Below are 13,399 nucleotides of genomic sequence, written 5' to 3' on the forward strand. Positions count from 1 at the left end.
GCCACTGCTGCACTCACACTGACAGCGAAATGCTTTCCCCACCTCTTTCCCCCACAGAATGGGTGGGAGTATGGGTGTCCAATCCTAGCATTTAATGAAATGCGGACGTTTTAAAGGGTGTGGACTCGATGTAGAAGTGGCTTAGCTTTTAACTAAGCAGAAAGAGCAAACAGTCTCTAATGCATTGTGGATTTTTGAAGATACGTTCCCTCAGTGCTAGGCACTGTAGGAGGCATTGGTGGGCACATTGGCACATGTGTGTGCCAAATTGGCTTGTCCTGTTCTAGGCATAGGTGCCAAGTTCCGGATTGAAAAATCCGGGATCAGCAGTGCCGCGGCACCGGAAGTCGCTTCTACGCACTTCTGGACATGCGTAGAAGCGACTCCTGGTGCTGCGGACATTTTGGAAATGGGCACAGCGGCATCGGAAGTCGCTTCTATGCATGTCCGGAAGTGTGTAGAAGCGACTTCCGGGGCCAGCGCGGCACCAGAAGAACATGGCTGCCGGCAGCAGCTCCGTAATCCGGGGGAATATGGGGTATTTTGCCATTTGGGACACCTGCGGGAAACGGTAAGAAAATACGGGGGTTTCCTGGGGGAAATGGGGTACTTGGCAGCTATGGTTCTAGGTGTTCTATTTTTCAGCTAGTTGCGTAATTTCCCCTTCTTTATTTATTTCTTTTAATTGTAGAGGGAAATATATTAAAATGCCATAGGCATTATTAATCATGCACAAATTGTAACTGTGTGTGAAATCTGTTCTGGTTTAATATGCTTCTATATGGCTCTGATAAAAACCAAGGCTTCTGCCTCCTAGATTATTCTCTTCTCACTGTCGCAATAAAGTACATTGGCTTGCTTCTTCTGCTCTGCAATGATTTAGGGGGAACAAAAAGCATAAACTGTGTGCATAACCTGCACTGTAATTTGGTTTCATGACAAGTTTGCTGATACATTTCCCTTTTAAACCCAGGCAGAAAAATGTTGCCTTAAACTAGAAAAATGCATTTAACATATGCTATCCGGCCATAACAACAACATAGTTATTAGAGTAGAACTTAACATACAGACACCTTGCAGCTGAACTAGAATGTCAAAGACTTATTTAACCATCAGAATATGAAATACATAATTACCAATCCGATATGATCTAACATCTTGCTACTTTGTTAGAATTTATAGCAGCTCGGTACAAGGCACTGTAGGGAAATGAATCTCTGTGCGGTGCACCTAAGTTTATTCAGTATTCAACCTTCCTATGTTAATCTTACTGCATGTGTTTAATATTTAATGCTACCATAGCTGAGAACTGAATTCCTGGGCACAAGCTATTTCAGTCATGGTACTGAACTTATATACTGGCAGTGGCAGCCTGGGATGGGTGTGTGAAATTTATATTATATTCCAGGTAATTGTACTATGTACAAAAAGGCTTTCCAATTTGTCTAAGCTGTACAGGAAATAGAAAAGAAAATGATAGCAATAACAAAAGTTGCTTAGAGTATGCTAACCTTTCTGCTGAAAAGATCTTGAAATTAGGTTGTGCATTAAATGGATTCTGCAAGCCTAGTCTTTTGAACTGCTTTATAAGAAGAGCCTGACCAAACTGCAGGAGGCAGTGGAAGACAGGAGTGCCTGGCGTGCTCTGGTCCATGGGATCACGAAGAGTCGGACAAGACGACTAAACAACAACAAGAACAACAACAAGAGCCTGCTGGATCAGGCCAGTAGTTCATTTAGTCCAGCATTCCTTTTCTCACGCTGGCTCCAGCTTTGGAGGCAGAGCATATAGCCATTGCCTCATCCTCTTTTAAGGCCATCTAGGTTGGTGGCCATCACTGGTTCCTTTGAAAATAGACTTCCACATAGTTTATGCGCTGGGTGAATAAGTCCTTTGCTGTATCTGTCCTGAATCCTCCAACACTCAGCTTGGTGGATGGATATCCCATGAGTTCTATTGTTGTGAGATGGGGAGATGACTCCTCCCCCATCGTTCTACCCGGACACAGAGGTCCAGCGCTGAGGGCCTTCTGGCGGTTCCTTCACTACGAGAAGCCAAGTTACAGGGAACCAGGCAGAGGGCCTTCTCGGTAGTGGCACCCACCCTGTGGAATGCCCTCCTACCAGAGGTCAAAGAGAACAACAATTACCAGACCTTTAGAAGGCATCTCAAGGCAGCCCTGTTTAGAGAAGCTTTTAATGTTTGATGGATTTCTGTATTTTAATATTTTGTTGGAAGCCGCCCAGAGTAGCTAGAGGAACCCGGCCAGATGGGCGGGGTATAAATAATATATTATTATTATTATTATTATTATTATTATTATTATTATTATTATTATTATTATTTTCCTCTATCCACATTCTCCATGCCTTGCATAATTTTATAAACTTATATCGTGTCACCTCATACGGATATTTTTTCTAAACTAAAACCCCCAAAGGACGCAACCTTTCTTCATATGGGAGTTCTTATTGATTTTGGTAAAAAGGACGTATTAATGTGTTTCTCTCATTTGGGTGAAGTTTCCTCTTTTGAAATCAAATGTGTCCATTTGGATTTTATTTTTTTTGGCACTTGCTCCCAATTGGCTCTCTTGTGCCAGGTCCTGGGCACCACTCAAGATTAGGTCACCACTCCTCTGGTTGGTTCCTGCATCAACTGGTATATATTTAGGGTATATAGATTTTATTTTATTTTTTTACCTCTTTTAACGTCAAAAGCCTCCCTTATTTTTTTTTTTAAAGTCAAGCATAGTTAGGACTGTTAAGCCTGTTGTGAGCCTGTTTTACTCTGCTCAGCTGCATAATGGGTGGTTTAAGTCAGGTCACAGGAGGAGTGTAAATTAAAGTTTTAAAATCAAAACAGGAAAGCTGTAGATGAAAACAAAGCAAGAAGAGAGACTCGGTCCAGTATACCTGAAGGAGTGTCTCCACCCCCATTGTTCTGCCAGGACACTGAGGTCCAGCTCCGAGGGCCTTCTGGCGGTTCCCTCGTTGCGAGAAGCCAAGTTACAGGGAACCAGGCAGAGGACCTTCTCGGTAGTGGCACCCACCCTGTGGAACGCCCTTCCATCAGGTGTCAAAGAGAAAAACAACTACAGTACCAGACTTTTAGAAGACATCTGAAGACAGCCCTATTTAGGGAAGCTTTTAATGTTTAATAGATCATTGTATTTTAATATTCTGTTGGAAGCTGCCCAGAGTGGCTGGGGAAACCCAGCCAGATGGGCAGGGTATAATAATAAATTATTATAAATAATAATAATAGTAATAATAATAATTAAAACCTGAAAATAAACCTTCACAAATAAGGCCTTAACTGCTGGACAAAGTTTTCAGCACTATAGAAGAATGAACATTAGAATGCTACATAAAAGCCAGAAAGCTTTTGTTATCTGGATTTTCACTTTTTGAAATTTGGCAACCCCACACAGTAGCAATTTCCACTGATTCATATTTAGAATGAAGAATTGCTTTTCAGGATGTGTCTCGGTCTGCTATTATTCTAGAATTTTGTCTCATCTAAACCCTCTACAGCAGGGGTCAGCAAACTTTTTCAGCAGGGGGCCGGTCCACTGTCCCTCAGACCTTGTGAGGGGCCGGACTATATTTTGAAAAAAAAATATGAACACATTCCTATGCCCCACAAATAACCCAGAGATGCACCTTAAATAAAAGGACATGTTCTACTTATGTAAAAACCCCAGGTAGGCCCCACAAATAACCCAGAGATGCATTTTAAATAAAAGGATACATTCTACTCATGTAAAAACATGCTGATTCCCAGACCGTCCGCGGGCCGGATTGAGAAGGTGATTGGGCCGCATCCAGCCCCCGGGCCTTAGTTTGGGGACCCCTGCTCTACAGGAATTCATACAATGAAGGGCAGAATGGGACAACACTTCCTTACCCAAATATCTCTGTTGTATCTTTGTTACTTGGCCCCATGTTGATGAGATTAATATATAATCTCTTTATTTCTAATAAAACCAAAGCCCTCCTCAGGTATTTGTAGTTTTCTTGCTTGCTGGGACCTGCTACCTCCTCCCCACCTCTCTCTCTCACACCACATGAAGAAAGCTATGGTGCATTTAGTATTCTGCAGGGAGAAAGAGATTATGTCATAATCTCATCAAGTTGTATGTGTATGTTTTGCTGAAACAGCTATTACTCCTGCTTTATATTTACAAATGTGTAGTATATTTCCATCACGATGTAACCTCTGTTGGGTGCAGCAGTGTAAAACGTGTGTGACATTCAAAATAAAATATAGGCCAAAAATTAGGATGCGTACAGTAAGTACTCATTGGAGGATGACTGCACCAAATGTTACAAATGTTACAAGGAAGATATGATTATAATGTCTTGATTATGGCTTCTGTTTATTGTGCTATTAGTTATGTAAATTTATAATGTTGCTTAAAAAGAAAAAAATATGTTACTGAATAATTGCAGTGTTCTAGTTTTCTTTGTTTGATAATTAAATGTTGCACTTTTTAACATGCACTGAAAAAATGAAATAGTGCTTCAGTCCTGAAGTAGTTGATTTACCCTTGTGTTAGTGAAAGGTCATAGCGTTTATTGGTCATCTTAAGGGAAAGGATACTGCTTTGCTTGTAATGGCATTGATTTAAAACCAAAAGAAAGTAACACATGAACTAAATGTTTCGGGCAAATCTGAATTAGAGCACTGGTCACCCAATCCCTCTTTTTGAGAGTAAATCCGTATCAGTCCTGATAGACAAGGATCACAAGGCAAAGCGAAGCTTTCATTGGATTGCAAGAGTAACTCTTAACCCCCTGAATAGAACTTTCAGAGGAGGCTTACCTAAATAACTGCAATTCCAAATGAATAATCTGCATTCAGATTCATTTAGCTTCTGCCTCATCAGAGAGGCATTGTCTGCCACACTGTCCCGAACCTTTGAAACCTTGATCCTTGGGTGTTTGTGGTACCCGGTGCCTGGCACTCTAAGAACATAAGGGTACTAGTTTGTTCCCCAATGAATATAACAAAATCATAGAATTGTAGAGTTGGAAGGGATCGTGAGGATCATCTAGCCCAGGCATCCCCAAACTGCGGCCCTCCAGATGTTTTGGCCTACAACTCCCATGATCCCTAGCTAACAGGACCAGTGGTCAGGGATGATGGGAATTGTAGTCCAAAACATCTGGAGGGCCAAAGTTTGGGGATGCCTGATCTAGCCCATTGGCCCTAGTGGCGTGGGGCGCCAAGGGGCACCCCAGCAAGTGGGGGAGCTGCGCGGCGGCCTCCCTTTCCCTCCTCCTGGACACCCGCCAGCCGCGCCGCTCGGAGGAGAGAGGTAAACGAGCGGAGCAGGGGCACTAGGACCCTGTTCCGCTCTGCAACGGAGCTTTCCTTTTTAAAAAAAAAGAGTGGGGGGGCACCCGAGGGATCTTCACCAGGGCGCCCGATGACCTTAAGACACTAATGGGTTCCCAACCTTTTTTTGGGCCATGCCCCACCTAAGCATATCTAAAATCCTGGTGCTTCCCCCCCACCCAATGACATATAATTCTTATTATTCAAAAAGCGAACTCCTATTTAATAACTCATTCTTGAATTGCCCCGCTTAAAAATCAAATTGCCCCCCTGTGGGGTGTGTGCCCCACGTTGGGAACCACGGAACTAGCCCAACCCCCCTCCAATGCAGGAATATGCAGCTGTCCCGTACAGGAATTGAACCTGCAACCTTGGTGTTATCAGCACCACACTAACCAATTGAATCCCAGAATCCAACCTACATTACACTATGCCAGTGATGGGGAACCTATGACACACGTGTCAGACATGACATGCAGAGCCCTCACTGCTGGCATGCGCCCCATCGGCCCATTCACGCTGTTGTTGCCCCCCCCCATTTGTTCTCCCGCTCCTCCTACAGCTTGTCTCCACTACAGCTTGTCTCCACTGCTGCTGGTAGCCAGAGATTGGTTTTTAACCTGTTTTGTGCTGTTTTTTTGTGCTTTGGCAGACTATGCCGGGGCTGCGTGTTAGTTCCAGCGAAGGTATTATTCGTTATTTATTTCTGTTCTCTTCCCCCCCCAAAAGCGCAGCAGCTTTGGGGCACCCCCCCAAAACAAAGCAACTTTTGCACTCCCCAAAAAAACCTCCAAAACTTTGGTTAGCGGCTCCCCCAAAAAAGCTCAACAACTCTGGGCACTTTGTGATAAATAAGGGTTTTTTGTTTGGTTTGGTTAAATAATTAGTTTTTGGTTTATTAAATACAGTTATATATTGCAATTATACATTTTTGTTATTTAAACTATAAATATCATGAAATTATGATTATTATTTTCTCGAAGTGACACACCACCCGAGTTATGCCCGTTTTTTTTGCGAATTTTGACACACCAAGCTCAAAAGGTTGCCCATCACTGTATTATGCATTCTAATATGTATTCTATCAGATTTATGTACATACAGTATTATTACGTGCATTTTCAAAGATAATGCCTTGAAAGGCAACAGCCGCCGCCTTTGCAAATATATCTTTTCTGATTTTTTTTAAATAACATGAGCACTTTATAAATATTTTAAATTGTATTTTAAAATATACTGTCAGGATGGCTGTCAGTGACCAAGGTGAACTCCTAACCTCACCCTTGTTGTCATGTTCTCATTTCCTCTTTTTCCCTGTCTGGAAAGTTTGCCCCTAGCTCCTTGGTTTCAGTGCCCTTTATGTATTGAGGCTGAGCACACTCTTAGCAGCTGCCTTACCCATGACTTAATTTTCTTGAGATGTGCCCTCTTCCAATCTCAAGTTCGTTAAAGCCTTTTGCCATCTTCACTTCCAGGATGGCCTTCAATTGCAAAGCTAAGAATGTCAAGAGCAGGTTTTGAGTGCACAAGTAATTATACTTTAGATCAGTCCACCTTGAATATCTGCTCTAAAAATAGGCCGGAACGAACACCTTGAATCTATGCAGTCTTTGTGGGTTTTTTTTGCCATTTCTGTGAAAGATCCCTTGAATTTTATTTACTTAATGAAGATGGGGTTGGGTTGATTCACTTGTTGACTCAAATGCATTTTCAAAAGCAGAGAACAAAATCAACGTTGAAGGAATATTAAATCAGAAACTGAAGAAATAGGTCAGATTGTAGCTCTGTAAAATATTTTAAGTTGGATACAATGAATATCTCTCTAGGTACAGTATAGAGAAGTGCAGTAGAGATTGACCCACTTAGCTTAAAGTTAGAGTGCTGAGAAATACTGATGTTCATTTGCAATTTGTGCTCTGTTCACATGCTCTGCTTTTGCGTTCTCACCACTCCTCCTGGTTCATTTATTTTAACAGTGACTTCAATGTTATAATATTCTTTCCCCCTCCTTGTGGATTTACCTTTTGTGGGGGTTTTCAGCTTGACTGGTGAAGCTAAGTGACCCTGCTGTTTTTGCATCAGTGCTCTATGGGACAATCAAATTCTTCAGATATATTTTTCCCAGGTGTGAAAATTATTAGGGATTTGATCCCTAATTTATCTCACCCAATATTTTATTTCTTCTTCCTTGATGGCTTATAGCTGAATGTGAGAACTACCTCCATTGAAAAGTATTTTGTCTAAATAAATAATTTAGAAAGCAATTTATTCTGGTGACTGTTTCAAACATGAAAGTTGTGTTGATATAGCAGTTGTTATACGTGTATCTGTGGACACTGCATACAAGCATCTTAAGGTTCTACACTTAGGTAGGAAGAACCAGCTGCACAAATATAAGGTGGGGGACATCTGACTTGCCAGTAGTACATGTGAAAAAGATCTAGGGGTCTTGTTGTTGTTGTTGTTTAGTCGTTTAGTCGTGTCCGACTCTTCGTGACCCCATGGACCATAGCACGCCAGGCACTCCTGTCTTGCACTGCCTCCCGCAGTTTGGTCAAACTCATGTTCGTAGCTTCGAGAACACTGTCCAACCATCTCGTCCTCTGTCGTCCCCTTCTCCTAGTGCCCTCAATCTTTCCCAACATCAGGGTCTTTTCCAAGGATTCTTCTCTTCTCATGAGGTGGCCAAAGTATTGGAGCCTCAGCTTCACGATCTGTCCTTCCAGTGAGCACTCAGGGCTGATTTCCTTAAGAATAGATAGGTTTGATCTTCTAGCAGTCCATGGGACTCTCAAGAGTCTCCTCCAGCACCATAATTCAAAAGCATCAATTCTTCGACGATCAGCCTTCTTTATGGTCCAGCTCTCACTTCCATACATCACTACTGGGAAAACCATAGCTTTAACTATACGGACCTTTGTCGGCAAAGTGATGTCTCTGCTTTTTAAGATGCTGTCTAGGTTTGTCATTGCTTTTCTCCCAAGAAGCAGGCGTCTTTTAATTTCGTGACTGCTGTCACCATCTGCAGTGATCAAGGAGCCCAAGAAAGTAAAATCTCTCACTGCCTCCATTTCTTCCCCTTCTATTTGCCAGGAGGTGATGGGACCAGTGGCCATGATCTTGGTTTTTTTGATGTTGAGCTTCAGACCATATTTTGCGCTCTCCTCTTTCACCCTCATTAAAAGGTTCTTTAATTCCTCCTCGCTTTCTGCCATCAAGGTTGTGTCATCTGCATATCTGAGGTTGTTGATATTTCTTCCGGCAATCTTAATTCCGGCTTGGGATTCATCTAGTCCAGCCTTTCGCATGATGAATTCTGCATATAAGTTAAATAAGCAGGGAGACAATATACAACCTTGTCGTACTCCTTTCCCAATTTTGAACCAATCAGTTGTTCCATATCCAGTTCTAACTGTAGCTTCTTGTCCCACATAGAGATTTCTCAGGAGACAGATGAGGTGATCAGGCACTCCCATTTCTTTAAGAACTTGCCATAGTTTGCTGTGGTCGACACAGTCAAAGGCTTTTGCATAGTCAATGAAGCAGAAGTAGACGTTTTTCTGGAACTCTCTAGCTTTCTCCATAATCCAGCGTATGTTTGCTATTTGGTCTCTGGTTCCTCTGCCCTTTCGAAATCCAGCTTGCACTTCTGGGAGTTCTCGGTCCACATACTGCCTAAGCCTGCCTTGTAGAATTTTAAGCATAACCTTGCTAGCGTGTGAAATGAGCGCAATTGTGCGGTAGTTGGAGCATTCTTTGGCACTGCCCTTCTTTGGAATTGGGATGTAGACTGATCTTCTCCAATCCTCTGGCCATTGCTGAGTTTTCCAAACTTGCTGGCATATTGGGTGTAGCACCTTAACAGCATCATCTTTTAAAATTTTAAATAGTTCAGCTGGAATATCATCACTTCCACTGGCCTTGTTATTAGCAATGCTTTCTAAGGCCCATTTGACTTCACTCTCCAAGATGTCTGGCTCAAGGTCAGCAACCACACTACCTGGGGTGTATGAGACCTCCATATCTTTCTGGTATAATTCCTCTGTGTATTCTTGCCACCTCTTCTTGATGTCTTCTGCTTCTGTTAGGTCCTTACCACTTTTGTCCTTGATTATGGTAATCTTTGTACGAAATGTTCCTTTCATATCTCCAATTTTCTTGAACAGATCTCTGGTTTTCCCCATTCTATTGTTTTCCTCTATTTCTTTGCATTGCTCATTTAAGAAGACCCTCTTGTCTCTCCTTGCTGTTTTTTGGAAATCTGCATTCAGTTTCCTGTATCTTTCCCTATCTCCCTTGCATTTTGCTTGCCTCCTCTCCTCCGCTATTTGTAAGGCCTCGTTGGATAGCCATTTTGCTTTCTTGCATTTCCTTTTCCTTGGGATGGTTTTCGTTGCTGCCTCCTGTATAATGTTACGAGCCTCCATCCATAGTTCTTCAGGCACTCTGTCCACCAAATCTAAATCCTTAAACCTGTTCCTCACTTCCACTGTGTATTCATAAGGGATTTGATTCAGATTGTATCTTACTGGCCCAGTGCTTTTTCCTACTTTCTTCAGTTTAAGCTGGAATTTTGCTATAAGAAGCTGATGATCTGAGTTACAGTCAGCTCCAGGTCTTGTTTTTGCTGACTGTATAGAGCTTCTCCATCTTTGGCTGCAGAGAATATAATCAATCTGATTTCGATGCTGCCCATTTGGTGATATCCATGTGTAGAGTCGTCTCTTGTGTTGTTGGAAGAGAGTGTTTGTGATGACCAGCTTGTTCTCTTGACAGAACTCTATTAGCCTTTGCCCTGCTTCATTTTGAACTCCAAGGCCAAACTTGCCAGTTGTTCCTTTTATCTCTTGATTCCCTACTTTAGCATTCCAATCCCCTGTAATGAGAAGAACATCCTTCTTTGGTGTCATTTCTAGAAGTTGTTGTAGGTCTTCATAGAATTGGTCAATTTCACTTTCTTCAGCACTGGTAGTTGGTGCATAAACTTGGATTACTGTGATGTTAAAAGGTCTGCCTTGGATTCGTATCGAGATCATTCTGTCATTTTTGAGATTGCATCCCATTACAGCTTTTTCCACTCTTTTGTTGACTATGAGGGCCACTCCATTTCTGCTACAGGATTCTTGCCCACAGTAGTAGATATGATAGTCACCCGAACTGAATTCGCCCATTCCCTTCCATTTTAGTTCACTGATGCCCAGGATGTCGATATTTATTCTTGTCATCTCATTTTTGACCACATCCAGCTTACCTCCACTCATGGTTCTTACATTCCAGGTTCCTATGCAATATTTTTCTTTACAGCATCGGACTTTCCTTTCGCTTCCAGGCATATCCGCAACTGAGCGTCCTTTCGGCTTTGGCCCAGCCGCTTCATCAGCTCTGAATCTACTTGTACTTGTCCTCCGCTCTTCCTCAGTAGCATGTTGGACGCCTTCCGACCTGAGGGGCTCATCTTCCAGCGTCATAACTTTTATATGCCTGTTGTCTTTGTCCATGGAGTTTTCTTGGCAGGGATACTGGAGTGGCTTGCCAGTTCCTTCTCCAGGTGGATCACGTTTAGTCAAAACTCTCCACTATGACCTGTCCATCTTGGGTGGCCCTGCATGGCATAGCTCATAGCTTCTCTGAGTTATTCAAGCCCCTTCGCCACGACAAGGCATTGATCCATGAAGGGGTCAACTAGGGGTCTTAGTAGAGCATAAAATGAGTCAACAGTGTGATGCACAAGGAAAGAAAGCTAATGCTATTCTAGGCTGTATCAACAGAAATCTAGCAGCAGCACTTTAGTCAGACCCCACCTGGAATACTGTGTCCAGTTCTGGGCACCACAGTTTAAGAAGGAAATTGACAAGCTGGGATGTGTGAAGAAGTGGGGCCAACCAATGATAAAGGGCCTGGAAACCAAGCCTTATGAGGAACAGTAAGAGCTGTTTGGCAGTGTAACAAATTCCCACGAGAGATGGTGGACTCTCCTTCCTTGGAAGTTTTTAAGTAAAGGTTGGATGGCCATCTGCCATGGATGCTTTGGTTGAGATTCCTGCATTGCAGGGGTTTGGACTAGATCACCCTCAGGGTATCTTCCAACTCTACGGTTCTATGTTCTTAAATTTACCAGGTTTATTTCCAGACTGAAGGTTATATTCAGCCAAGACCTACTCAGATCAGACCCATTGAAAACAATGAACCTAATTTAGTCATGTTTCTTAACTTCAATACGTCTAATGTAATGGGACTAACAATGACCACCCAAAGGCTGCAATCCTAACCCTACTTACCTGGAACGAAGTGCCATTTAATTAAGTTGTGCTTACTCTTGAGTAAGCATGTAGAGGCATTGTTCTGAGAGGGGATGCTCCCTAGGCACTATGGGACTTGCACATACATCCACTTACACAGTAATCTGATATCAGTGAGCTGCTGAACATTAAGACACTGAACTGCAATGGTTCACCAGGTTTTCTCTGCTTCAAATGGTGATCCCTGATCTAGAATTAAAGTTGTATTCAGCTATGAAAAAGCAGTGGGGGCCTGAACTGTCCAAACTAATGACACCAATGTATATTTATTTTAAAAAATCTTGTTGAAAACCTCCTTTGTGCTCATGGCCAATAAACACAATCCCCCCCCCCAACAAGCATAAGTTGTAATTTTGTATGCTGTTTGTAATTCATAGGACACTTTCATGGACTAAGAAGGAAATCTGCAGAATGATCATGCTTTGCACTGCAGTAATGCCTAAACCAGGCATCCCCAAACTTCGGCCCTCCAGATGTTTTGGACTGCAATTCCCATCTTCTCTGACCACTGGTCCTGTTAGCTAGGAATCATGGGAGTTGTAGGCCAAAACATCTGGAGGGCCGCAGTTTGGGGGTGCCTGGCCTAAACCTATAAGTGGTCCATGGATATCTGTGTTAAGTCATTTTATGTAAGCTACTCCTTCCTAGGAGCAACCATATAAACATTTGGCCTTGCTTATATCTTACTGGCATTTTGGACAGTTAATTCTTGCGATGGAACTTTTGGCTCAGGATACTTGTGGCTTTGAAAATGAGATTTGCAGAAGGATTAGCACACTGAAAGCTATTGCCAGTGGATGGGTAGATCTGCTGAACAGATGCAATTTGCACCTAAAGTGTACCAAGAATTCAATTTTATTTTGGTTCACAGTTGTATTGTGGGACACTTGTGTAACTGCTCAATATGTTCTGTCTTTAGGCATTGTACAGACGTTCTCTGTTGTGTCATCTTCGTTGTGGTCATCCTGGGTTACATTGCTTTAGGAATCGTGGGTAAGTAAATACATGTACAGTTGATGCTTATCCTATTCATAGGAAAGTAACTCCTAATTTACTTGAGAAGCAATTGTTGCTTTAAGTTAAATGGGCATCCCGATTAAATATAATTACATTCATTTAACACATTTCTTGGAAACAAAGCATGAACTACCTGCTCTCATTGACTGTTGTAATTATGGAGGGAAATAAAAATGATTGGTATATTGACAAAAAAAAATCCAATATGAAACAAAGCTGGTAGAGTAGCCATGGTTCAATAATTCTGTTCTTCATTACTGTAAAAAGCTGTAGTTATAGCAGGAAAATGTTGGTAATTAGAAGTGGGAGAAAATAAAAAGTTTAAAAAATGGATTCTTTATAATGTTAGCAACAATCCATGCAAATAATGAATAGAACAGTTGCTTTTTTAAGTGGGATGCAGAGCTAATGATCAACAGCAGAGTCTTTAATCTGCATCTCAATTTTGTTTGAAAGAACTTCACTGAAAGCCGAAGCTTTATAAGGCACACAGCTGCTGCTGCTCCATGTCTCTTTAATCTCCACTCAATCCAATGTCCAGTGCAAACCATGTCTGACATTATCACACAGTTCTTCTTTGACATCACTTGGTGTATTTTATTAGACAAGCCTTCTCCAGCCTGGTACCCTTCAGAAATTGTTGGTCTACAATTCCCATTATCCTTGACCACTGGCCATGGAGGGTCACATGTTGGGGGAAGGCAGCTCCAACCCCAAGACAAACCCCAGCAACATAGCT

At 42.2% G+C, this 13,399-nt stretch overlaps 1 protein-coding gene across 6 annotated transcripts in view; it reads left to right on the forward strand.

Moving 5' to 3' along the window:
* SLC44A5 (solute carrier family 44 member 5) overlaps positions 1 to 13,399 on the forward strand; it is a 176,019-nt gene that overhangs the window by 89,081 nt on the left and 73,539 nt on the right. For all 6 annotated transcript variants that reach the window (XR_015950811.1, XR_015950810.1, XM_088673229.1 and 3 more), the window contains one exon: positions 12,563 to 12,636. Coding sequence is in view for 4 of the 6 variants with exons in the window: in XM_088673229.1 (XP_088529355.1) it covers positions 12,563 to 12,636 (74 nt within the window). In the remaining 2 variants the exon portion in view is untranslated. The remainder of the gene's footprint in view (positions 1 to 12,562; positions 12,637 to 13,399) is intronic.

This window comes from Zootoca vivipara, chromosome 7 (genome assembly GCF_965207765.1).
Source record: "Zootoca vivipara chromosome 7, rZooViv2.hap1.1, whole genome shotgun sequence".
Lineage (NCBI taxonomy): Eukaryota > Metazoa > Chordata > Lepidosauria > Squamata > Lacertidae > Zootoca > Zootoca vivipara.